The sequence below is a fragment of the Phaseolus vulgaris genome, chromosome 11, assembly GCF_000499845.2.
Source record: "Phaseolus vulgaris cultivar G19833 chromosome 11, P. vulgaris v2.0, whole genome shotgun sequence".
Lineage (NCBI taxonomy): Eukaryota > Viridiplantae > Streptophyta > Magnoliopsida > Fabales > Fabaceae > Phaseolus > Phaseolus vulgaris.
The window spans coordinates 26,583,621-26,611,012 of record NC_023749.2 but is presented as its reverse complement, the minus strand read 5'-3'; the positions used below and the strand labels follow the sequence as shown (position 1 = coordinate 26,611,012).

General features: G+C 51.5%; 1 protein-coding gene across 1 annotated transcript; it reads right to left on the bottom strand.

Moving 5' to 3' along the window:
* Positions 1-22,676: 22,676 nt before the first annotated feature.
* On the bottom strand, positions 22,677-23,219 carry LOC137838277 (uncharacterized). Its single transcript, XM_068647530.1, has one exon. The coding sequence runs from the start codon at positions 23,217-23,219 to the stop codon at positions 22,677-22,679; it is 543 nt and encodes a 180-aa protein (XP_068503631.1).
* Between the last annotated feature and the right edge of the window lie 4,173 nt (positions 23,220-27,392).

Here is a 27,392-nt window from a genome sequence, read left to right as displayed (position 1 = left end):
GACATGCCCGGGATTGATCCCGACTTCTTGTGCCATCATCTGGCGATGGACAATTTGGTGAGACCGGTGCGACAAAGGAGAAGAAAATTCAACGAGGAGAGGAGGCAGGCGATCAGGGACGAAACACAGAAACTCCTCGCTGCAGGCCACATCAGGGAAGTCCAGTACCCTGAATGGTTGGCAAATGTCGTGCTGGTGAAGAAGAGTAACGGGAAATGGCGCATGTGCGTCGATTTCACCGACCTGAACAAAGCTTGCCCAAAGGATTCGTATCCTTTACCGAGCATAGATGCCCTGGTTGATAGTGCTGCAGGGTGTAAGTTGCTGAGTTTCCTGGATGCCTTCTCGGGATATAATCAGATCAAGATGCATCCCATGGATGAAGAGAAAACAGCCTTCATGACGGAGAGATCGTGCTACTGCTATAAGGTGATGCCGTTTGGGCTGAAGAACGCGGGGGCCACGTACCAGAGGCTGATGGATCGAGTACTTGCACCAATGCTGGGAAGAAACGTGCAAGCTTACGTCGATGACATGGTCGTGACCTCGCAGGAAAAAAACAAGCACGTGGCAGACTTGGAAGAATTGTTCACGACGATCGCCAAGTTCAAGTTAAAGCTTAATCCGGAGAAATGCATTTTCGGCGTGGAGGCTGGAAAGTTTTTGGGTTTCCTCTTGACTGAAAGAGGGATAGAAGCCAACCCAGACAAGTGTGCCGCCATCTTGGCGATGAGGAGCCCAGCTACGGTGAAAGAAGTCCAACAGCTAACAGGTCGGATGGCAGCCCTATCTCGCTTCGTGTCAGCTAGCGGAGAAAAGGGGCATCCCTATTTTCAATGTCTGCGGCGCAATAATAAGTTTGCTTGGACGAAAGAGTGCGAGGAAGCTTTCGTCAAACTGAAGGAGTATCTGGCGAGCCCGCCGGTTCTGTGCAAACCGCTGGCGGGAATCCCTCTCAGGTTGTATTTTGCTGTGACTGAGAGGGCGGTTAGTGCGGTGCTCGCCCAGGATCAAGATCAGGCTCAGAAGCCTATTTATTTTGTGAGCAAGGTGTTGCAGGGCCCAGAAACGAGATATCAGGCCCTGGAGAAGGCTGCGCTGGCTGTGGTGTTTTCGGCGAGGAGGTTGCGCCACTACTTCCACAGTTTCACAATACTGGTGATGACTGACCTGCCCATCCAGAAGGTCTTGAAGAAACCCGACGTTGCGGGAAGGATGGTGAATTGGGCGGTAGAGTTGTCAGAGTTTGATATTAAGTACGAACCCCGAGGCCCGATCAAGGGGCAAATATTTGCAGATTTCGTGGTTGAGCTCTCATCAGAGGCGACGCGGGTTGAAGGGGACGATTTCCGTTGGGTACTTTCGGTGGATGGATCGTCGAACCAGCAGGGCAGCGGTGCTGGAGTCATATTGGAAGGACCCAACGGCGTGCTGATCGAACAATCTCTGAGGTTCGCCTTCAAAGCCAGCAACAATCAAGCAGAGTATGAGGCGCTGATCGCCGGAATTTTGCTGGCCAAGGAGATGGGAGCTAGGGTGCTGATGGCTAAGAGTGACTCGCTGCTAGTCACGGGGCAAGTAACAGGCGAGTTCCAGGCTAAAGATCCACAAATGGCGGCTTACTGGCGTATGTGCAGGAATTGAAGAGTTCCTTTGCCTCCTTTGAAGTAGTACATGTGCCCAGAGAGCAGAATGCCCGAGCTGACTTGCTTGCTAAGCTCGCCAGCTCAGGCAAGGGGGGTAGGCAGAGGACGGTGATTCAAGAAACTTTGAAGACGCCAAGGGCATTTGTAGCAGATCACCTGGTCCTTCAGATAAGCAAGTCGACGGAGAGAGCAGCGAGAAGCCATAAGTCCTTGACGCAAGAAACTCTGATATCACCGAGAATTAGAGCATGTCGAGGAGAGAAGGTGGACGTGATGCAGGCCTGCGCCACCCATGAGCCAGACACTTGGATAACACAGTACAAGCGGTGCTTGGCAGATGGCCTCCTCCCACTGGATCCAACAGAAGCTAGGAAGGTAAAGAAAAATTCCAGCAAGTACACGTTGATTGATGGCGATCTGTACAGGTTTGGGTTCACTCACCCGCTCCTGGAATGTGTACACGGCGAGAAGTGCACGAGAATCATGGCGGAGCTCCACGAAGGTATATGCGGAAGCCACGTCGGGGGTCGAGCTCTGGCCGCGAGGACTCTCCGTGCAGGCTACTACTGGCCATCCATGAGAGAAGATTGCAAGAAATATGCCCAATGTTGTAAACAATGCCAGCAGCACGCCGATTGGCATAAGGCACCTCCCGAGGAGTTGAAGTCGATCTATAGCCCTTGGCCGTTTCATACTTGGGGAATCGACATCCTGGGACCTTTCCCGCTGGCGATCAGGCAGATGAAGTACTTGGTGGTGGCGATTGAGTATTTCACCAAGTGGATTGAAGCAGAACCAGTGGCCCAGATCACCGCACACAAGATCGAAGGTTTTGTATGGAAGAACATCGTGTGCCGGTTTGGAGTGCCTAAACGCCTGGTGTCAGATAATGGGACGCAGTTTGCAAGCCACCTGTTGAAGAAGCTTTGCGAAGGGGTGGGAATTCAACAAGTGTTTGCATCCGTCGAGCACCCTCAGACAAATGGCCAGGTGGAGTCAGCTAATCGGGTGTTGTTGAGAGGTTTGAAGAGAAGGCTTGAGAAAGCCAAGGGAAGTTGGGCTGAGGAGGTGCCCCGTATAGTTTGGGCGTACCACACCACCGAGCAGTCAGGAACCCATGAGACCCCGTTCAGCTTGGTCTATGGGTGTGATGCCATGATTCCGGTGGAGATCCAGGAGAGCTCGCTGAGATTCCAGAACTTCGTAGAGGAAGACTCGAATGAAGAGAGAAGGCTGAACCTAGATCTGCTGGATGAGGTCAGAGAAGAGGCGAGGTTGAAGGCTGAAGCCGTGAAGAGAAGGGTCGAACGAAGATACAACTCGAAGGTGATGCCAAGGCAGTTTAGAGAGGGCGACTTGGTGATGAGGAAGGCCCACCAGTACGAGATGGAGAATAAACTGTCACCCAAGTGGATTGGACCGTTCAGAGTAACCGAGGCGCTCGAGAACGGAGCCTACCGCTTAGAGACGCTGGAAGGAGGGGCGATTCCTCGCACCTGGAACGCCACACACCTGAAGTTGTACTATAGTTAAAAGCTTTGTAAGTAAAGACAAACACAAATGTTATATTACAATGTCTCTGATGAAACAGTTTCAAGGGGGCACTCTTTTTTCCCTAAGGAGGGTTTTTAATGAGGCCACCCAATAAAAGAAGAGTTTTCGAAGTATAAGGCGTTTTCTGGTTGCATGTTTGCTGTTTTCCAAAAGTTTTGAAGAAAGACCTTGTCACTTGTAAGTGATTTAAGGCAAAAAAAGATATATCGCATGCTTTCAGTTAAAGTTTTTAAGTCCTCATCGTTTTTCGGCGATTGGAGGCACCAGTTAAAAGTTTTAAGTCCTCATCGTTTTTCGGCGATCGGAGGCACCAGATGAAAGACCTCGACGCCCTCGCGCGTTTTGAGGCAAGAAAAGACCTCCTCGCCGTCGAGCGAGTGCAGGCGAGAAAGAGAAAAGGTCCTCAGTGCATCCAGGGGGGAGGAGATGTACACCCTGGGCAAGTTGGGGCACCAGATAAAGTCCTTCTCGCCGTCGAGCGAGTTTAGGCAAGTTAAAGACCTCCTCGCCGTCGAGCGGGTGCAGGCGAGGAAGAGTAAAAGTCCTCCGTGTTTCTGGGGGCGAGAAGATGTAACCCCTGGGGCAATGCAGAGGCACCAGTAAAGGTCCTCCGTGTTTCTGGGGGCGAGAAGATGTAACCCCTGGGGCAATGTAGAGGCAAGATAAAGTCCTTCTCGACGTTGAGCGAGTTCAGGCAAGATAAAGACCTTCTCGCCGATGAGCGAGTTCAGGCGAGTTAAAGACCTTCTCGCCGATGAGCGAGTTCAGGCGAGTTAAAGACCTTCTCGCTTACATGCGAGCTTAGGCAAGATAAAATCCTTCTCGTCTCGAACGAGTTCAGGTATGGCGCAGAGGGTGGAAGAAGTTTGGAAGGTGGCTAAGGTAGGTTCGAAGAGAACGCCTAGTCAGCCGGTCTTTGTTCTGAAGTTCAGGGAGGCAAAGAAGGATCCCAAAAGGCGTTTCTGCCCCCAGATAAAGAAACTATTGCCAAAGCATGAGGCCAGAAAGAAGCTGATATTACCAAGAGTTCTTGGCGATCGGGAAGAGTCCAAACAGCGGCAAGAAGGTTAAAAGACTTGTTTGATGAAGCAGGTCGAGTGGGACGGTGTTTGAGCCAATAACTGAGTTACAGTTCGTTGCTTGAGGGGTATTCTTACGATAAGGTTAGTTGCCTTAAGAGTACAAGTTGGTTAAGGTGATTATTGCTTAAGTTTGAAGTGGTTTGAAGCAGTTAAGTCAAAAGTCGTGTTTGCAAAATCATTAAGTTAAATCCGATAAAGTTAAACATGCAAAGAAGGTTAAAGCGCTTAAAGAAGTCAGGAGAGGGAATATCCAAACGTTGTCATTAAGATAAGTATCTGCTAAAAGCACATATACACGAGTTTATTACAGAATAATACAAGGGAAATCATAAAAGTAGCAGATGGAGAGAAGTTGATTAGTCTTCAGCAGGAACGACTTTTCCATCTACTACTTCATTGTTCAGTGACACCAGGCTGAGATCCAGGTCGGGGAATAGGCAAGCGAATTGTTCCCGCGCAGCTTCGAATCCAGCAGCCAGAATCTGAGCAGAGTTTAGCTTGAGTTCTTCGATTTGCCCCTGAAGTTCCTCAATCCGCTTCTTGAGGTCTTCAGTTTGCTCTTTTAGCTCTTTATTCTGCTGCTCCAGCTCTTCAACCTGTTTTTTAAGTTGTTCGTTGGTCTCTTGAGCCTGGAGAAGGTCTTCAGTAACCTTCTTGGATTCCGATTGTGCTTGGGCCAACTCAGCAGCCACCTTTCCCTTCTCTTTGTTGGCCTCGACGAGATCAGCCATGGCGTCGTCCCTCGCCTTTTCTACTTGCCCAAGTAGTTTCTCTCGGTCGATCGACCTCTGCTCCAGTTTTTGCACCTTAGTGACGTCAGCTTTCATGAGAGCCTCCAGGTCGACCGCCTTGGCGCGAAGAGGCACAATTTTGCTTTCCAGCTCGACTTTCTCTTGGGCAAGTTCGTGAACTTTGCGGCGAAGGTCAGTAGCCTCCTTGCGCGCCAGCCTGAGCTCGGTATTCATTGCATCCTCCACTCGGGAGTGTTCGATTTCTGCGAGCGTCAGGCTGAAGGACAACTTCTCCACCTCGATCCTCATGGTGCTGTTTTCGGTTTTGAGGTTGAAGAGGTCGTCCTGGAGCCTCCTGGTTGAGCCTTCCACAGCCCTGGTTATGATCGCTGGTATATCCTCTGCTATGGTTTTCAGCTTGGCAGTTAGAGGCTCCCACATCCTTATGACCTCAAGGGGAAGGTTTGCTGCTTGGAGAGGCACCAGGTGGGCTTGTTGTGGGTTCTCGTCGCCACCCTCCTTAGCAGGTTCTTCAGTAGTTGCTTCCTGGCGTGGCGACGCAATCGGGGATTCGGTAATCAGAATCGGAGAGGTATGAGCAACCTCATCCCCGATTGGAGCATTTTCTGCAGCTGAAGCGTTTGAAGGGGGGCCCCCTCCAGCTGACACATATGGCGTAGAGGCACTTGGTGGGTCCTCCAGGAAATTTGGCTCTTGAGCCTCAGCTGCAGGTGGCGCAGTGGCCAGTGGAACCGTTTGGACTGGTGAGGAAGGAGCCTGTGGTATTGGCGATGATGGAGGAGGAGCAGGCGTCGATGGTGGTGTTGAGGATGGAAGAGGGGGTGGAGCAGGTGGTGAAGAAGGTGCCACCCTCTTCCTCTTCGTAACGAGGCCATCCTCGGTGACCTCGTCATCCTCTTCTTCCTCCTCATGGATGACTTGATGGGCTTTCCTTTTAGGTCTCTTAAGGACCAATTTTTTGCGTTGGGCGGGTTCCTTGGGTGGTGATCGCCCTTGGACAATGGCGGCCTCCACCACCGAGTTGGGCACCGTTTGGGAACCGGTCGCCAACCCGTGGTTTCGGGCGAGCGCCTTCAGTTCAGCGAGCATGTTTCTGGGCAACATGTCGTCTGGATGGAACGAAGATGCATGGGTTAACTCAAGAAAAACAGATGAGTGCATAAGGTAATAAACAGCAAAGCAGATGATATGTGCAGGAAAGGTAAAACCAAAGTCTTGTGCATAACGCACAAGACGCCCAGAAACAGCTAAACAAGAAGTAGTATCAAAACAAGAGTTTAATGTCCTAACCTATTCGAATTTCTAGCTGATCTTCGTAGAATTCGAAGCATATCAAGGTGGTGGTAAGGAATGATATATTGGCGTCCGCCACCTTCTTCCAGAAGAGACAGAGGTCTCTGTCCAATGCTCCCATGCTGTCAGGACTTCTGGGCCTCCTGAAGCAGCTCTTGGATTCCTTCTTCCCCTTGTCCACCCAGTACAAGGGGAAGCCATCGAGAAGGGAGGCGTCCTTGTCGTTCGCACGTACTTGGACGAACTTCCCCTTCCAGTCTTTGTACGATTGCTGGAAGATGGTAAAGATGGACCTCCCAGCAATCGCGTTCAAGCTGACCCACAGGCGGTCTCCTGGGTGCTTGGCTTCGAAAAGGAACAAAAACACGTCCACCGACGCGGGCAACCCCAGGTGGGCGCACATTACTTGAAAAGCTCGAACAAACGCCCAGCTGTTGGGGTGAAGCTGGGCGGCAGCAATGTTGAGCTCGGTGAGAAGTTCCCTCTCGAATCGGGTGAAAGGGAACCTGAGCTTGACCTTCTTGAATAGAGTCGTATAGACAAAACAGAAGGGCCCGTCGGCGCTTACTTTGTCATCAGCACACACGGGCAGATCGGCGGGGCAAGGCAGTACCATCATCTTCTCGTCGTGCTCCTTGTGAAACGATTGATAGATCTCGTCCCCCTTAGTCAGCCGCAAAACTGCTCCCGCAGTGTTCACAGAGGATGTCTCCCTCAGAAGGGTCGAGTTGGCCCAGGGATACAAAGTTTTGAAGTCAGGCAGGGGAATGGGGGCTCCTCCAGCGTTAGGTGGAGTCGCCTGGGCCAGGACAGGTTGGGAAGACGCAGGCCTCTCAGCCTGCGAAGATGAAGCGCCACGAACTGGTGTTGGGTCGTGTGCTTGTAAAGGAAGGTTTCGTGCTGAAGGAGGAGGGTTCGGGGTAATCTTGGTGCGAGTCATGATAGCAGCTGCAAAGGAAGAAGAAAGGAAAAATGATCAGGGGGTTACAAAGGCTGACTCGATCATAGAAGGAAGGTGCAAGACGAACGGACGTAGGTTCGTTGCGACGATTGACGAAGCCCTAAGTTACGCAGAAGAATAAATGGAAAAAGAACCCACAGCGTATGCACCAAGCAGTTACAGGATGATGCGAATCGGTGAAAATGCAAGAAAAACCAGCAGATGAAGGAAAGTAGGTACCTTTTGATGATCAGGAAGATGATGGTTGAAGATGGTGATCTAGAGCGTTGGGGAGCGTTGAGAGTTTTCACAGAAAGAAGTTAGAGCGTTTGCAGGCACGAAGAAAGTGATGGAACAGTGGAGCGAAATGGGTTTAAGGGTTTTTCAAAATGGGTTTAGGAAGCGCAAACGGCAAATGAAGAGAGTCGTTGATGAAGCCACGTGTCGAGCGATGAGTGAGGGGTTTGGTGGAGCGTCAGAGCAGCAGAAGGTACAACCGCTTGGAATTCTGCGTCAGTGCCACGTAGGTCGGTGTTAACGTAGGCTCTTTCAGTCTTTTCGCTAGACAAGTCTTCGCTTAAGACTGGGGGGCTTGTGTACCGCCCTGGTGGTCGGGTGTGATGACGTGGCATCCTACTACAGTATAGGCGTGTTGACAAGGCGCCAGGTTGGCAGAAGGGAAGGAAGTCGGGGGGCTCGTGTAGTCGCCAGTTGTTATCTTGGCGTGTTCCGATTTCCAGCTTACCAGAATAGGCGATCGCCAGGTTAAAGATGAAGTCGCCAGATGTAGATTCAGGCGACCTAGTCATTGGAGATCGCCAGAGCAAGCACATCGCCGAAGATGAAGGAGAAGCAGATTATGAAGGCGGCCGGCGACACCACAGGGAAGGTGTATGAAAACCCCTAACTCGCCAGTTCCAGTAGAGATCGCACTCCCGAGTTAGCTATGCACTGAGCAGTACCATGCATAAGTAACTTAGCCAAAATGAGAGTAGAAGCAGCGCCAAGTAAGGGATCCTCCAGATGATGGCACGTGTACAGTTGGATGCGAGCCACGTGTCCAAGTCTGTAACTGCCAGGAGAGAGAAAGCTACCAGGTATATAAGAGTTCTTAACAAACTTTCTGAGGTACGCACGTTCAGTTTATACACTTTACGCTTGCGAGTGATAGAGCTGACTGTGAGAGAGGATTTGCACGGTTCTTGTTCTCTTAGTATTTGGTGATACCGTCACTGACTTGAGCGTTGGAGTGCGATCGGCCGCAGCGGCACCGTACTGTTTCTTTGCAGGTTCTTGAGATAGATCCCGAAGAGGAACGGAGGTGAGAAGCGGTGCGCACGTCGATCCTTTGACGAGGCAGTTTCCAGCGTTCCAGTCAACAGGCAGGATCAGGAGTTAAGCTCGAAGGGGAAGGTGGCGGGTGAGAGGCAGCGGTTTAGTCATCCAAGTCCATGGGCACGACCTTCCCGTCGACGACGTGGTGTGTGGGGTCGCAGTTCGAAAGGTTGATGCCAGGATTCTCGCAGGACGCCTGGGTCAGGGCCTCTTGGAACCCCTCCTCGAAAGTACTCGCCATCTCCTGGATAAGAGACTTTTTCTCCTTCTCCAGCTCCTCAATGGCGGCATCTCCAGAGGTCACCTGCTTCTCCAGAGCCTCTTTCTCCACGCGAAGCCGGCTAACCTCGACCTGTAGTTTGTCGTAGTCAGCTCGGAGAAGGTCCATAGCTTTGGTCTGGGTGGCCATTTCCCCCTCCATCCGCTCCATCTTGGCATCCTGTTCGCAGCAACGGTCCTTCAGGTCCTTTTGAGTTTCTGCATCCGCTTTGACCAATTCCTGAAGACCCGTTACCTGTACTTGGAGAGCAACTTCCCGAGTGTAGAAGCCGGCCTGGAGCTCCAATGCCTCTGCCAGTTGCCTCTCTGTTTCTGCTTTGGACTCTTGTATTTGTTTCAGAGAAGTTTGATAGGCTTCGTTCTGGCGTCCCAGGGTCCTCATTTCCTCTTCCAGGGTAGTTGCCTTTGTTTCCAAGGCCTGGAGAGTTTGAGCTTGCAAGACCGCGTTTCTGGCCTGGGAGCGCCATTCAAGAGCCACCGCCAAGAAGGCCCCCAAGTAGAAAGGCATGCCTTCCCTCCTGTCGGTACCCTCTGGCATAGTCCCGCCACTGAAACCCCTCATCAGATGCATGATTGGAGGAGGGATGGCGATGAAATCGGGGGCGGCAGCGTCGGGAGCCGGGGAAGCAGTGGTTTCTGGCGGCGGCGGAGGCGGGGCAGACTCGGCGCCTTCGCCCCTTTCCTCTTGGAGTGTCAGGGGAGGGAGTGAGGTTGCACTCGGAGGGTTGTCCATGAAGGGGTTCCCTCCCTGCGGCGACGTCTCTACCAGAAGAGGAACCCGCGCGGATTTTCTTCTTCTGAAGGGTGCCACGCCTTCTGAGTCCTCATCATCTGATAGAATCTCTAAAACCCTTTTTCCCTTTTCAAGAGGGGTTGGAGCCGGTGACGAGGCTGCAGCTAGGGGAACGGCGGCGATAGGCGGAGGAGAGTTGGGAGTTGGAAGCGCTTCAGGGCCAGGTGGAGATGACAGAGACGGGTTAGAGGGAGCTTCAGCAGTAATGGGAGGTGGCGGTGACAGGGTCGGTGGGGGAACAGGATCGGCGGCAGGGGTGGAGGAGGCGCCCGCCCGGCGGCGCATGCCTCCTTCATTGCCTTCGCCAGCATCATTCTCTTGGAAGCGCCCATCACCGATCCTACATCAAGACAGGCCAAACGGCAAGGGTTAATACTAAAGCAGGTATGCGAATTCACAATACATGAGGAGACGTGAAATGCAAGTAACATTGTACAGCGTAAAACGAGCATAATAGTATGGGGAAACAAACACTCGATGGCAGGCTGTTCACAGCAAGAAAGATGAGGGGAGAGCCCCTTACCAAAATAGGTGGTCAGGGCGTGAGCATTGTACTCGCTAGCGACCAGCTTCAAGGTATCAAAGACGATCCCCAACCCCGCCAAGGCTTTGCTTACCTCCCTATCGGCGAGAGATAGCTCTTCCAGGGTTTTGGCCCTGAGCAATTTAGGGCGCTCCGTCCAGTAAAGGGGGAAGCCATCCAAAGCTGTGGGATCGTGCTTGGCGCTGCACACCCTGAAGAACTTCCCTTTCCAGTTCTTATAAGAATTCTGGAAGAGGGAGAGGAGGATCCTGCCTGCGATCCCGGAAAAGCTTACCCAGAAGCTTTTCCCCTGCTTTTTCACCTCAAAGAAATGCAGGAAGACATCTACAGAAGGAGGAATGCCCAGGTATCCACAAAGAATTTGAAAGCCCCTCACGAATGCCCAGCTGTTAGGATGGAGCTGGGCGGAGGCAGTGTTGATTTCAGTAAGAAGCTCCCGTTCGAAGGGAGTGAACGGGAGACGCACTCCTACACGTTTGAACACGGTCTGGTACATGAAGAAGAAAGGTTTCCCCTTTCTAGGTCTGTCGTCCAAACAAACAGGTTCCCCAGGCCTGCCGGGACGGACGGATATGTGGGCGTCGTGGGTGCGGCAGAAGGCGTTAAAGTTGTACAAATGGGGATCCCCCCGGTGAGCTTCCAGGTCCTGGAAGGAAGTCAGGCTGGTGCATTCACTCAGGAGCTCGTCGGGGGCCCAGGGGTAGAAGGCTTTGTAGTTGGACTTGGGGGTCGTGGGAGAAGAATCAGGCTCCGCGTGCGCGCGCGTCATGGTAAAAATAGATAGCTGGAGAAAGAAGAGAGGAAAAAGGGTTTAGCAAGTTTAGCCATGGCAAGAAGGGGAAAGAATCCCAGGAAGCGTCACCCACACGAGAAAAATCAGAGGAGGAAGAAGAAGCGGAGAAATGCAGTAACAACGAGAATAACAACAGTCCCAGGCAGTTCAATGAATCCTATAATGCGGCGAAAGGGAAGAGTCGTGAATACTCGAGATCGTACCTTTGTTATTGGAATGGAGGCAGTAGACGAGCGCAACAAGGAGAGAATCGCGATTGCAGAGAAAAGGGGTTTCGAAGGCGATGAACAGTGCGGAGTTGCAGAGTGAATGAATGTAACAGTAGGGTGAGCGCGGGGTTTGGAGTAACTTAAACGTTACATTTCGCAACTCGAGAGGCGCTAACCTAGGGCCGTGGGATCGTGCCACGCGGGGATCAGTTACCCAAGGGAAACGCAAAGGTCCCTGGAGAATGGCCGCGCGATGGGCCACGTGGCGCGCGATCAAGGGTAGCCCAAAAGGTATTATCCTCCTCATTTCAGGGGATGTCCAATCAGTCATTAAGAATACCCCTGTGGTTCAGAAAATGTCAAGTCAGTAACTCGAAGAATCGCTGAGTCAGCAGAGAATGACACGTCATCCGGATGGCACGTGGACGGCGTGGGCGAGGCTTTAGTCTTGACGCTGAAGACAAGTCTTCAGCTTAAGACTGGGGGGCTTGTGTACCGTCCCGTATCCGGGCGTTGACTAAGTCAAGGTCAACGTCAACGGCTGAGAGCCAAAGTCAACACAAGGCTTCGCCTAGGTGTGGAGACGCCAAGTGCCAGCATCGCCGAGAGGAAGCGTCGCCAAGGCAAGGCGTCGCCTAGGTGAAGGCGTCGCCAGATCAAACAGTGTAGAAACAAGGCAATCACAGCGCGGTTCCCCGATACCCATGGGTAGGAAAGACCATGGAGGGAGCGGCACCGTGGGAAGGCCTCAGGTCCCGATATCTCGGGAAAGTGATAAAGAGAAAGAAAAGGTGGCTTCAAGGCCATAGTGATAACATCAAGGTAGGGCAGCCTGACTCGTGAAGTACCCCTGCCACCCTAGAGACGCCTTCGGGACAGATACGACCCAAGAGGAAGGTCACGCCCAGGGTAAGCGGGTGCAGGGTACGAAAAGGAGGCAGATACGCTCTCAAAGTAAGTGGCTAGATACTTGGGGGCATGAGTTGGCACCCAAAAAGTCACCCCTAGCGCATTAGCACTCCCAAGCAGGAGGACTCACACGTAGAAACGTCCCCAGATGGGCAGAAACGCCCCCAGATGGGGTCACGGCGTCGTGAGGCCCTCCACGTGTACAACAGCCATGTCAGAATGGAAACACCCTTTAGTCAGGTGCCAGGTAATTAAGAGTCATTCAATACAGTTTCCCTTTCGAGCATTCAGGTACTATAATGGCTCCCAAGCGTTTCAACGACTTAAATGCGCTACGTTTTCTAATTAAAACGCTTTAATGAGTGTGTTACGTTTGTGATTAAAAGCGCTTTAAGGCGCTTTAAATGCTTGGGTAGTTTAAATAGCGCGGAGAATGTTGGAAAGAGGGTTGGAACTTTCGGCAAATTTACCAGAGAACTCTCTAGTTGCTTGCTCGTGCTTCAAGGTTACGCACAAGTGACTGGAGAATATTTTTGCCTGAAGGAGACAGCACACACACACATATACACAGTTCTTTTACCACCTTCAGAGTGCCATACGCGGTGCTCAGACACGTAGGTGGACAGTTTTGGTGTTTCTTCCTGGCTGACTTGAGCGTCGGAGTGCACACGGCCGCTAGGGCGCCCCTTTGTCCTCTTTTTTGCAGGAATCCACAGGCAACCAGTGGGAAGGAGTCCCTAGCTGACGGTTGAGGTCGCGCGCGAAGACGTCCCGGTCAACCGGACGGAACAAGTTTGTCATTGAGCTTTTTGCGTAACTCAGTGCTATTTTTGCGTTCACTCCGCAGCTCCTCCCTCAGGGCGTTCTCTAGCCGCGAAAACTCCAGTCCCCGCATCGTAATATCACACTTAAGTTTTTGGACTTGGGCCTTCGCAGCACCGACTTCGAATTCATACTGGCTTAAGTAGTCCCTTAGAGCCTCACCCATCATCTTGCGAATACGTTTCTCTACGCACTCAGTAGTCATGGTGCTAAGGTGAGCGGCGTGGGCCTTCAAAACCTCCTCAACAAGGGCTGGAAGAACAGGGATTGGAGGAGGCGTTGAGGGTTGGTTCTCCCAACCACCCTCATGAGATTGGACGGCGAGGGAAACATCAGGTGACTCCACTGTAGGTTGGGGGGATAATTGAGCACCCACAACTTGCTCTTGAGCGCCCCCAGCAGTTGAGTTGTTCGATGGGAGAGCATCCCCTGCGCTCTCAAAAGGTGTGGAGGCGCTGGGGGGATTATCTACAAAGTTTGGGCCCATGCCTTCAACCGCTGGTGGCTCAGTTGTGGTCACTCTATTCCTTTTGCAAACAAGCCCATCTTTAGTACTCTCGTCCTCCTCTTCATCCGACACCACTGTGGGAATCTTCCTCTTGGCCCTCTTTGGCGGTAGTTTATTCCTCTCAGAGGCAGGAAGGGTAACGAGGGAAGGCGGGCCCACTGGAGGGAGCTCGCCCCGAACAACAGCGGCCTCTGCAGTGGAGTTCGGGACGGTTTGAGAGCCCGCTGCGAGTTTATGACGTTTGACCATGGAGCGCAGCCTGGCTATATGATCTTTCCCCAACATGGTATCTGCAAAGAGAGATCAATGTTTGCAAATCACCCCAGTTCGAACAGTTAGTAACGCGAAGATCAAGCAGCCAAGAATAAATGCAGGACAGTGTAACACAAATAAATTTGATAAAGAACAAGGCAGACTTAGCGCAGGAAGGGAAATTAGGATAAAAAAAAGGAGGGCAGACCTATGTAAAAGTCTAGTTGACTCTCCTCAAATTCGGACTTGATGATTGAGGGGGTGGCCAAGGTAGTATTGGTAGAGGCAACTGTTCCGTCCGGTTGACCTGGGCCGTCTTTGTGCGCAACCTTGCCCGTCAGCTAGGGACACCTTCCCTCCGGCAATCTGTGGAAACCTGCAAAGAAGGACAAAAAGGGCGCCCTAGCGGCTGTTTGCACTCCGACGCTCAAGTCAGCCAGCAAGAAACACCAAAAACTATGCACCTCCGTATCGGAGCACCGCGTATGGCACTCTGAAGGTGGTAAAAAGGAGAATTGTGTCTAGTGTGTATTTTCTCGTTCTGGCCAAAATTCTTCCCTAGTCCCTTGTGCAAAACCTCGAGGCTCAAGCAAGAAACTAGAGTGTTTCTGGAAAATTAGCCAAAAGTTCGAACCCTGTTCCCAACATTCAAAGCGCTATTTAAGCTCCTCACGCATTCAAAGCGCCTTAAAGCGCATTTAATTGTAAAAACGCTCAGCGCATTTAAGACGTTCGAAACGCTCGAAACGGAAAACTGTATTAAATAACCTTAATTACCTTGTACCTGACAACGTGGCGTTTCCATTCTGACTTGGCTGCTGTACACGTGGAGGACCTCACAGCACTGTTACCCTATCTGAGGGTGTTTCCTCGCGTGAGCCCTCCTACCTAGGAGTGCAACTGCGCAAGGGGTGACTTTTTGGGTGCCAACTCATGCCCCCAAGCCTCTAGTCACTCACTGTGAGAGCGTATCTACCTTCCTCTCGTGCCCTGTGCCCGGCTGCCCCCGGGCATGACCTCTCTCCTGGGTCGTATCTATCCCAAGGGCGTTTCTGGATGGCAGGGGCACTTCACGAGTCAGGTTGCTCTATACTGGCGCTATTTCTGTGGCCTTGAAGCCACCTTTCTCTTCTCTTTATCACTGTTCCCTGGTTATCAGGGGTCTGAGGCCTTCCCACGGCGTCGCCCCCTCCATGGTCTTTCCTACCCATGGGTGTCGGGGAGCAGTGCTGTGGTCACCTTGCTTTTGTGTCATTCCACCTTGGCGACACCCTGCTAGGCGACGCCTTATCTTGGCGACGCCTTGCTAGGCGACACCTTATCTTGGCGATGCTTCCTCTTGGTGACGCTTCCTCTTGGCAACGCTTCCTCTTGGCGACGCCTGTGCTTGGCGTCACCCCCACCTGGGCGACACCTTACGTTGACTTTGACCTCGACGCTGACTTTGACCTTGACTTCGTCAACGCCCGGGTATGAGACGGTACACAAGCCCCCCAGTCTTAAGATGATGACTTGTCTTCAGCGAAAAGACTAAGGCCTTGCCCACGCCATCCACGTGGCACCCGGTGATGTGTCATTCTTTCTGACGTGGCCACCTTGAAAACATTGACGTGACACTCTCTGAACCCTTGGGGTGTTCTTAATGGCTGATTGGACATCCTCTGAAACGGGAAAACAACACTTTTTGGGCCACGCTTAATCGCGTGCCACGTGGTTCATCACGCGGTCATCCCTAAGGGCCTCTTGCGCTCCCCTTGAGCGCCCAATCCCTTGACACGCGGCGGAATCAAACAGTCCCCAATTAACGCCCCTTGAGTTGCAAGTGTAACGTTTGAGTTACCCAAACCCCGCGCTTGAAACCACTGTTACATCCACTTTCTCTGCCTTTCCTCACTGTTCATCTTCTTCGAATTTCTTCTCTCGCGACCCCTGCTCTTTCGTGCTTCCGCTCTCCACACCCTTCGATCCCCAAAGGTACGGTTTTTCCTCTCCTTGACGATTCCCTTTACTGCATGAACTGCCTGGGACTGTTTTTGTTGCTGCATTTCTTTCGATGTCGTTGTGGTGCTTCTTCGTTCCTCTCGTTCCTCTTTTCTCTCGTGTGGGTAGGGTTCACCTAGGATTCCTCCATTTTTTCCCCTTTTTTCCTCCAAAACCCTTTCCTCTGAACCCTTTCTTTTTCTCTTTTGCTCTTCAGCTCTTGCATCAATGGCGAAAACTAAGACCAACGCGCCTCCTCCGCTCCCTGGGTCTTACTATAAAGAGGAGTATGACTGGGCCCCCGACGATCTCCTCGACGAATGCTCCACCCTAAACTCCGTTGATGATGTGGAGGCCCACAGGGGGGACCCCGCGCTTTACAACTTCAACGCCTTCCATAAAACTCACGACTCCCACGTCTTGGTATGCCGGGTGAAACCCGGGGTACCCGTTTGTGGGGACTCAAGGGACACTAGAGGAAACCCCTTCTTCTTCCTTTACCAAATGGTACTCAAAAGAGTGGGCCTGCGTCTACCTCTCACTTCCTTCGAGTGGGAACTGCTCACAGAGATCAACACCGCCCCCGCCCAGCTCCACCCCAACAGCTGGGCTTTCGTAAGGGGGATTCAAATTCTTTGCGGATATCTGGGTGTCCCTTCTTCCGTGGACGTTTTTCTTCATTTTTTCGAGGTAAAGAAACAAGGGAAGAGCCTATGGATGAGCTTCTCTGGCGTCGCCGGGCGCATCATCCTCACGCTCTTCCAGAACTCATTCAAAGGGTGGAAAGGGAAGTTTTTCAAAATTCGTGCAACCAAGCACGATCCTACCGCCCTAGACGACTTTCCTCTATACTGGAAGGACAAGCCCATAACAATGAAGGCCCTGGCCTTGGACCAATTTGCTCCCGCTGATCGGGACGTGTGCAAAGCCTTGGCGGGGCTTGGGGTAGTCTTTGATACTGCCAAGCTCATCGCCAATGAGTTCAATGCCCACGGACTCTCCACTTACTTCGGTATCCGCCCCTGCTTGTTTATACTGCATGAACTGTCGTGGTTATACGAACTCGCTTGCTCCGCTTGAAACCCTATGGTTATCTGCATGCGCTTAGCTACAAATACAACCATTCTGCTATATCTGAATTGGTCTTTGCTCTGTTATTCTCGTTGCTGCAGGTTCAGTGATGACTTCGTCGAGGCGACTCGCCCTTGCCAAATTCCTGAAGAAGGCAAGGTCAGCCAAAGAGGGTGGAGATGCGGTCATCCCTGCCGTGCCAACCGTTGCTTCCCTGCCGACTCCTCCTCCGTCCGCCTCTCCTTCTCCCATTTCCGCGGTACCATTGGCCATGGCGTCAACTCCTGCCCCAGCACGCCCCAACAAAGGGAAGAGGGTGCTGGTGGTAGATTCTGACAATGAAGATTCGGGCGTCGCCTTGGTTTCCAGTAAGAGAAGGGCTACGGGCGTCCCTGTCTTGACAGTCGCGTCTCGCGGTGGTGGGAGTTCTCTCAGGGACAATCCTCCAAGCGCCACATCCCCTCCACCTCCACCAGCCCACGAGGAACGAGAGGAAAGGATTGATCCAGTTTCCCTGCCCTCGCCGTTACCGCTTCATGACGCAGCTGAGGCCTCTGGCTCTGCCCCTCCTGCATCAGTTCCAGCTTCGACTTCTCGAAAGCCCCGAATTCCTCGCCCCATCCACAGGGAGTTGACGCAGGGTTTCACTGAAGGAATGTCGCCGACTGATCCTCACAAGGGGGGAGGCATGCCTTATTATATGGGGGCATTCCTGGTGGTGGCACTCAAGTGGCGCACCCAGGCTCGAGGCGCTATCAAGAGGGAGGGAGGCTCTCCGCAAACTGAGACAAGAAGTGGGAGCGCTGAAGGAGGAGAAACAAAACTGGGGGCTCAAGGAGGAAGCTTCCCAATCCTTGCTAAAACTGGCCCACGAGGGCAGGGAGGGGGCCGAGGCGTACGCGCGCGAACTTGAACAGGCGCATGTCGATCAGCTGGCCCAGCTCACTTCCTACCAAATCCAAAGCATTGGCCTCCAAGAGGCGGCTCTTGCCTCTGAAGTACAGCGAAAAAAATTTGAAGAACTGGACGCTTCTTGGAGGCAGAAGTTAAGCGAGAGAGAGAACGCCTTGGCTGCGAAGGTCGAAGCCTTGAGCCTTCTCCAAGCCGAGGCTAACAAGCTCCGCGTGGAGAAGGAATTCCTGGATAAACAGTTGACATCCAAGGACTCTAGGGTTGCGGAACTAGAAGGGGAGGTCCAAGGACTGACTGGGGAGATGGCGGACGCGTTTGAAGAGGGCTTCCAAGAGGCTCTGACTCAGGCGTCCAGCGAGAACCCTGGCATCAATATTTCAAACTGCGACCCCACACACCATGTCGTCGACGGGAAGGTCGTGCCCTTCGACTTGGATGACTGAATCGCCGCCTCTCACCCGCCACCTTTACCTTTCGAGGTTTATAGTTATTTTTGCCACTCTGTGATAAACTTGTAACTCCTTTGCACTTTTGTCGGAACTTTGGATTTTGCATGACAAATTCGTGCCTTTGCGTTATCAAATTCTGTTTGTATGATTTTACCTTCCTTTCTCATTTCCCCGTGCTCCGATTGCTTTGCCCCCATCGCGTTCCTTCGTAGCTTGTTCCGCCTTTGTATCTATGAGGCCTTTGCCTCGTGAAGGCGTTCGTGGCTTTGCCGTTGCCGCAACGCAAAAGTTGAGACGTACTCCAGGCCTCAAACGTTCGGGATAAGGCCGCACATCAATGCCCACGCTCACGGAGAGGCTTGCCTAACGGCGCCGTATCGTCCGTGGGGTGCCTCAAACACCTAAGCGGCCTGTCCCCTGATTCTCGGTGCCCGGTGCCCACGCCTGAGGAGAGGCCTGCTACCGCAGCGCCGTATCGTCCTTAGGGTGTCTAAAAACGCTAGTCGCTGGGTAAGCTCAAAGCCCTCCAGGGGTCGTTCCCTCCACGGTCTTTCCTCCCCATGGGTATCGGGGAACGACCCTGCCAGCAATTCACTCAGCCTTTAGCGATCTCGCCTCCCTCCGCAGTCTTTCCTACCTGCGGGTATCGGGGAGGCGACGCCGCTAGTGATTAGCTTTGACTCTTTCGATTTCATCTCCCTCCAGAGTCTTTCCTACCTGTGGGTATCGGGGAGGTGAAGCTGCTGATAGTTGTATTGACGACACCTTTAAACGTTTCACAATGGTAATACCTTCTACTTTGACTACGCTTTCTCTTGGTGACGCCCTCTCTCTTGGCGACGCCACCTCTCTCGGCGACGCCCTCTTGTATTGGCGACACCCTCGATGTCTCATGGTGGCAACACCATCTGCACCTTCCACGGGCGACGTTCGGGGCGGCTAAACCGTTCTGACTTTGGCTCAGGTCGACGCCCGGGGTGGCGTTCCAACGACGGGATTCCTTTCTTTTATATCTATCAGGTGGTGTTCTAGAGCATTGGCGTACGTCTGCCCTTTTCCAGGTTCGAGAGGGAACTTCTGATGGAGATCAACGCTGCACCAGCCCAACTGTATCCCAACAGCTGGGCTTTTGTTAAGGCCTTCAACGTACTGTTTGGGTTCCTGGGGTGTGCGCCCTCGGTTGATATCTTCCTTCATTTTTTCGAGGTGAAACGTCAAAGGAACAACCTCTGGGTGACCCTCAGCAACGTTCCTGGTAGGGTTCTCCTGACTCCCTTCCAAAGCTCCTTCACGGGGTGGAAGGGTAGGTTTTTCAAGATCTGCTGTTCTGACGTCGTGCCTTCCGCCCTGGATGGGTTTCCGCTGTACTGGGTGAGAGAGGCACGAGCTCTCAAGTCCAAACCCTTCAAGAAACTAAGCCCGAACGACCAGGTTGCGTGTCGGATTCTGGCTGAGGCGGGGGGTTTTGACTCCGCCACCCTGATCAGTTTGGAGTTCAACGCCGGAACCCTAGAGAAGTACATATGTACGAGTGGCTATCTCAGTAACTTCCGCTTTTTACCTTCATTAGATCTCTACGTGGTCTAACTCATGGTGCCCTCACTGCTCTTGTTTCCCTTGGTGCAGGGTCAAAGATAAACCCCCAGCGGAGGTCACAGCTCACCCAGGCGTTGAGGGCTGAGACTGAAGCGTCGTCCTTCTCCCTGCCAAGGTCCGAAGGGCTGAGAGTGGCTCGTTGTATTTTTTCTTTTTTCTGTATGAGCACTGGGCCTGTGATGTCTGCCCTATTCACCTTGCTCCCGTTCCTTTCGAGCATACATGTAAATTTGACTCCACTGTGCCATGCTTGATTTCTTTAACGCTGTTTTACATTTGCACACGCTTCATGCACTGCGCGTTTTTCCACTGTCCCCTTTCTTGGCGGCGCTCTGCGCTTCTTGGCGACGCCTTCTTTTTTGGCGACGCCTTCTTTCTTGACGACGCGTGTGCTTGGCGATGCCTGTCGTCACTTCGAAAGGGAAAAAGATAAAGACTGAAACCAAGACAAAGGTTTTTCCTCGAATTTCTTTTCCTTTTTTATTTGGGTGACCTCGTTAAAAAACCCCCGAGAGGGAAAAAGAGTGTCCCCTTAAACTAAATTGTTACATGGCTGCTTACATAAGTCAACTAAAATAAAATTTTAAGTTGGCTGCATTCCAGCTGCGCGAGATGGGACCCCCCTCCAATGTGATGGAGATCAAGCTCAAGAGGACATGGAGGCCAATCAACAAGATCAAGAAGAGGTGGAGGCACAAATGGAGGACGCCCATGGAGGTCAATGTCCACCTCAAAGGATTACAAGAAGCATGTTCAAAGCTTTGGGAGCTAGAGGACATTTATTTTCTCTTTTTGTAATTTCTTTAGTTGAAGGTGCTTAGAGGGAAACATTAGAAACCTCTTTTGTTTTAGCATCTTTTAGGCTTTAGTTAGGAGCTTTATGAGGGGGTGTATTAGTAGATAGGTGTAGGTGTAGTTTTTGGGAGGTGTCATAGTAGAAAAAGGTCACACCTCCCATGTGACTTGTTTTTGGTGGGAATTTCAAATGAGTTTATTTGAAATTTCCCACCTATTTTTTCAGCACCTTAGGCTATAAATAGAGGTGCTTCCTTTGTAAAATTCAGATTGGAATTAATCTAAGAAAACTCTACTCAAATTTTGAGTGAACTTTGGAGAGCTTTTGGAGCCTTCTTCTCTAGTCTTATCTTGATGGATCATTGGAGTCCTCAAGTGGCGGCATCACTCTCATCTAGGAGCATTCCACACTTCTAGTGGCGAGATCATCCAACATTCTTCCATCTTCATGAGCACTCTCTTCTCCTTCCTTTCTTCTCTTTCAATTGTTCATGTTGTCTTGTGTTCTTGAGTTTTTTGGTTCTGTTTTTCTGTTTTTCCAGCACCTATGTTCTGTTCTTGCCTTTTAATTTCAATTCTGTTCGGTTCCTTTTAGTTTCTCCTCTTTTTTGGTTCAATTTGACTAAAATTGGTTCATCCAAATGAGTTTGGGATTTGGTACTAGTTTTTGGTGAGTTCTTGTCTTAGAACAAATGATCCAACTCTAAGAAAAGTGCCTCTATAATGTCCAACTCAAGGTGATTCCTAAGAAGGTCAAGAACCTTTCTCTATATGGCTAGTGGAATCACATCACAATGTCTCTAGGTTGTACGAACCGTTGCCCTTAGTTTCGGTAATTTTGATGGGTCCGGTCCACTTGGGAGACAGCTTATTCTCCAGCTCGTATGGATGAGCATTCCTCATAACTAGGTCGCCAATCTGAAACTGTCGCGGCTTTACCTTAGAGCTATATTGTCGCTCTACCCTTCTCTTTACTGCTTCGGCATTTATTTTGGCTTCCACCCTGGCTTCGTCCAGTAGGTCCAGGTTCACCCTCCTTTCTTCGTTAAATTCTTTCGCCACGAAATTTTGGAAACGTGGGGAGCTTTTGTGAATTTCAACTGGGATCATCGTGTCCGACCCATACACTAAGCTGAAAGGCGTCTCCATGGTGGAAGATTGGGGCGTGGTGTGGTATGCCCACACGATCCTTGGCACTTCCTCTGCCCACTCTCCTTTTACCTTTTCTAGCCTTCTCTTTAGCCCCCTCAGCAAAACTCTGTTTGCTGACTCTACCTGCCCATTAGTCTGGGGGTGTTCAACTGATGCGAACACCTGCTTGATGCCTACCTCAACACACAGGTTTCTCAACTGCTGACTGGCGAACTGGGTTCCGTTATCGGATATCAGCCACCTAGGTACGCCGAAACGGCACACAATATTCTTCCACACAAAGTGTTGGACTTTGTGCGCGGTGATCTGGGCCACGGGCTCCGCCTCTATCCACTTGGTGAAGTACTCGATGGTGACGATCAAGAATTTCATCTGCCTTATCGCCAGCGGAAACGGACCTAGGATGTCGATCCCCCAGGTATGGAAAGGCCATGGGCTGTATATGGATCGCAGCTCCTCTGGCGGCGCCTTGTGCCAGTCTGCGTGTTTTTGGCATTGCTTACAACACTAGGCGTGTCGCACGCAATCTTCCTTTACTGTTGGCCAATAAAAACCTGCGCGCACTACCTTAGAAGCTAGGGACCTTCCGCCCACATGGCTCCCACAAATGCCTTCGTGGAGCTCCGTCATTATTCTGGTACACTCGTCGCCGCTTACGCATGTTAAGATAGGGTGAGTGAAACCGTGCCTGAATAACACTCCGTCTACCAGGGTGTACCTCGCAGCATTTCTCTTAACCTTCTTACCTTCTTCAGGCTCCACTGGGAGAACCCCATCCGCTAGGTACCGCCTGTATGGCGTCATCCAGGTGTCTCCTTCGACTAAAACATGTATCTGCGCTCGCATCCCTCCTTCGGGCGTGTCCGTGTATACGCTAATGCGAGGCGCTTTCAACGTATCCTGAGTCAAGGAACGATGACTCCTTGGCCTTCCTCTCGCGGTGCTTATGTGGAGGACATCCACCCTGTTATCCTCTATGAATTTCCTCGGAGCCTTAAGCGTCTCTTGGATTACAGTCCTCTGCCTGCCCCCTTGCCTGAGCTGGCCAGCTTGGCGAGCAGGTCAGCTCTGGCATTCTGCTCCCTTGGGACATGCACCAGCTCAAGAGCACTAAAGGCTCCCTTTAGCGATTCGACGTACCTTAAATATGCCGCCATCTGCGGGTCTTTCGCCTGGAACTCACCCAACACTTGCCCCGTAACCAGTTGAGAGTCACTCTTCACTAATAGGTTCTGCGCGCCCATTTCTTTGGCTAAAAGCATTCCTGCAATCAGGGCTTCGTACTCAGCCTGATTATTACTGGCTTTGAAAGCGAAGCGCAGGGCCTGCTCGATCAGTACACCATCTAGTCCTTCCAAGACTATTCCCGTACCACTTCCTTGCTGATTGGAAGAGCCATCCGCTGAGAGCGACCACTGTGAGCCTGCCTCCACCTCCTGTTCGCCCCCGGGCGAGAGTTCTGCCACGAAATCTACGTATACCTGCCCTTTGATGGACCCTCTAGGCTCATACTGGATGTCGAATTCTGAAAGCTCCACCGCCCAGCGCACCATCCTTCCAGCTACATCGGGCTTCTGTAGTACCTTCTGTATAGGGAGGTTCGTCATCACTACCACCGTGAAGCTGTGGAAGTAATGACGAAGCCTCCTGGCGGAAAACACCATCGCCAGCGCTGCCTTCTCCAACGCCTGGTACCTCGTCTCCGCGCCTTGTAGGGCCTTGCTTACGAAGTAGATAGGTCTTTGAATCTGGTCCTGCTCTTGGACTAACACAAAGCTGATAGCTCGTTCCGTCACCGTGAAGTACAGCCGGAGGGGCACGCCTTCTACTGGTTTGCAGAGGACCGGTGGTGCCGCCAGGTATTCTTTTAGCTTGATGAAAGCCGTTTCGCATTCGTCCGTCCATGGAAATATGGGTGCCCCTTCTCCCGTCCGGCAGAAACAAACCTCGAGAGCGCCGCCATCCGCCCCGTCAGCTGTTGTACTTCTTTTACTGACGTCAGGCTACGCATGGCGATGATCGCTGTGCACTTGTTAGGATTCGCTTCTATTCCCCTCTCCGTGAGCATGAAACCTAGGAACCTCCCGGCCTCTACCCCAAAGGCATACTTCTCGGGGTTTAGTTTGAGGCAGTACTTGGATATAGTGATGAATAACTCCTCCAGGTCCGCCACATGCTGTGCCTTATCCGTCGACGCCACTACCATATCATCCACGTAGGCGTATACGTTTCTTCCTAACATGGGTGCTAGAACCTTGTCCATCAGCCTTTGGTAGGTGGCACCCGCATTCTTCAAGCTGAAAGGCATCACCTTGTAACAGTAACTGCTAGTTTCCGTCATGAATGCGGTTTTGCTTTCATCTCTCGGGTGCATTTTAATCTGGTTGTACCCCGAGAACGCATCCAGGAAACTTAGCACCTTGCAGCCGAAGGCGCTGTCTACCAACGCGTCGATGCTGGCCAGTGGGTACGAGTCCTTCGGGCACGCCTTGTTTAGGTCAGTGAAGTCCACGCACATCCTCCACTTCCCATTCGCCTTCTTACCAGGACGACTTTGGCTAGCCACTCGGGGTATTGGATCTCCCTGCCAGCCCTCAGCAGCTTGTGCGTTTCTTCGCGTACCACCAGCTGTCTCTCTTCATTGAATTTTCTCCTCCTTTGGCGCACGGGGTGAACCGTGGCGTCCATGCTGAGGTGATGACATAAGAAATCAGGGTCGATGCCGGGCATGTCCGAGGCAGACCACGGGAAGGCGTCCAAATGGCGTGAGATCACCTCTGCCACCGCCTCCTGCTCTTCTTGGCTCAGCAGACGCCCTAGTTTAAACGTCTTGCCGCCAATGTTCTTATCCACCACGTTAGTCGCTTGTTGGTCCCTGCTGTTATCCTGAATGGGCGTCGCCTCTTCCGCTGGCGCCGTGCGGTCGGGACCCTCCTCCATGAGTGTGTCTGCTTCGGGCGTCGCCCCCACGGGCGTGGCCTCAACAGGCGTTGACCCGGAGGGCGTTGCCTCTATCATTGTCACGTCAACACTTGGCGGACGCTCAAACACCATGAACACGCTCTTTCTCGATTTTAGGCTGTTTTCATAACACTTCCGCGCCTCCTCCTGGTCCGACTTGATAACTATTACCTTGCCGCTGAGGTCTGGCAGCTTCATCTTCATATGACGCGTGGAGGATACCGTGTTCAGCCTATTCAGCGCTGGTCTCCCCAACAGGATGTTGTAGGCGGAATTGGCGTTTACGACCAAGTATCGTATGCTTTCGGTGCGCGAGGCTTCTCCATCTGTGAATGTCGTCCTCAGCTCCAAGTAGCCTCGGACTTCCACTTGGTTGTCTGCGAACCCATATAGGCAGCCTGTGTAGGGCCTCAGAAGGTCAGGGGACAAACGCAGCTTGTTGAACGTCGACAAAAACATGACGTCCGCGGAGCTCCCTTGGTCGACAAGGACCCTGTGTACCTTATGGCCCGCTGTGACGACTGAAATGACTACGGGGTCGTTGTCGTGGGGTACAACGTCTCGGAGGTCCCCTCTCGTGAACACGAGGTCCGACTCCCATGGCTCACCCGAGATTCTCTCTTCAATTGAGTTGACCCCCCTCGCGTATTTCTTTCGCTGGGACGCGGTGGGTCCGCCACCAGATAAGCCTCCGGCGATGGTATGGACCTCGCTGAGCACGGGCATCTCGTGCGCCTGTTCTTCTGTGGGCGCCGGCAGGGTGGGTGTCTCGGCGGGTTCTGCAACATAATCCTTCAGGAAACCGCTTCTCACAAGCTCGTCTAGCTGATACCCCAACGACAGGCAGTTGTCGATGTGATGACCAAAAGCTTCGTGGAACTCACACCAAGAGTCTTTTCGTGGCCCCAATACCTTGTCAGTCTTCGTCGGTCACCTCAACCTCTCAGCTATATTAGGAACGGCTATCAGGTCCTTCAACTCCACCGCGAAGTTGTACCTCGCCGGTCTGGCCCTCTCCTGACAGGACGATCGCCTCCTGCTGAGCCCCGGGGCGGGGGCTGGGGTTTTCTGGTCTCGTAGGGGCGTCTCCCCTCTGCTTTTTTTTTCCCGTCGTGGTCTCGTTGGCCCTGACGGGCTGACTCTGCGTCTGTACCCTTGGGCGTGAGGGCACGACGCTGGTGCGTTTTTCACACACCTCTCCCTCGGAAGCGATATGCTCCACCGCGCGACGCCGTATTTCGGCGAAAGTCCTTGGGCGATTGCGTATAATAGACTCGCAAAAGGGGCCGGGACTCACGCCCTTCCTGAAGGCATACAGAATCATGGGCTCTTCCGAGGTACCGGTTTTCACCACTTGGGCCCTGAAGCGGTTGATGTATTCTTTCAAACTCTCTCCTTGGTATTGCTTCATGTCAAATATGTCGTAGGAAACTGGCGGCGGGGCCCTGTTCGCCAGGTATTGCTCTCTGAACAGCTGTGACAACTGCTGGAAGGAGGTGATATGGCCGTTAGGAAGGCTAATAAACCAATCCATCGCCATCCCAGTTAAAGTGCTCATGAAGAGCTTGCATCTTGCAGCGTCTGAACCTCCTACTAACACCATCTGCGTGTGGAACGCAGTGAGGTGCACCTTGTTGGGTCTATTAGTGTCTAAGTTCAAGAGGGGAGGGGTGAATTGAGCTTATAAAATTTTCGCAAGAACACACAATTTTTCAGTATTCCAGAGGCAAAAAGAACAGATTGTTTTTACATGAAACAGATTGATTCTTCAGAGCAGTCTTGGCACAATTTGAATTTTGTTCAATGTAAAATTGTGTTCAACAAGAAATATAACAGAACCAGATCAGCTTAATATTGTGAGGATGAAGGATACAGCTATGCTTAGAAATCAATCAAAAGCTACACAACACAAGATTTCAAGAAGTATGATCCTTTCTCAGGTTTTAATGAATGATCAGTTTGTTCACAATTCACTTAAACCATTATATGCAGCAACCTTGTTTATGATCAGAAAACTTCAACAAATCAGGAAGAACAGTTTTCACTTAACCCAAAATTAACAGATTCAATTTAAAAAGAACAGATTTAGTTATTGACAGAATTAAGCAAAAACCAGAAAAGAGTGCAGGGATGAGAATACAAGATACACACGTTTTTATACTGGTTCACTCATACAGAGCTACATCCAGTCTCACCTTACCCCAAGGTGGAATTCACTAAAAACAGTACCAATCACTTACAAAACCAGCAGTTCTTGAACACTACAAGAACAACACACACAATGCTGAAAAACCCTATTTCAGCACACCTTGCACTCCAAGAAACCCTATCAAGGAGTGACTAACATTTACACCTTTACAAAACAGAATAAAGGAAAGATTACACCTGAAAAGAAGATGCAAGAACTCAAAACCAGTAGTTCAATTTGCTGCAGAACTGCACCAGAACCTTCACCAAGATTCAAGGTTTCCTAGAACAAGCACACTTGAAAATCTCTTTGGAAAACCTTTCAAAAACTCTTTCAATCCTTCTTCTCACATGGAAATTGTTTGATCTCTGTCAAAAGCGTAATTCCTCAGCACTAATTCATGTGAGAGAGACTTTTCTTTATATAGAAAACAGTTTCTAACCTCTTTTCAAAAAACAGTTGAATAGCAGTTAAGAAAACAACAGATTCATTTTTGAACTTAACAAATTTATTTTGTGAAAACTGCCAACTCAGCTTAACAGAAATAACTGTCTGAGTGGTACCTTTGGTGCCCTAA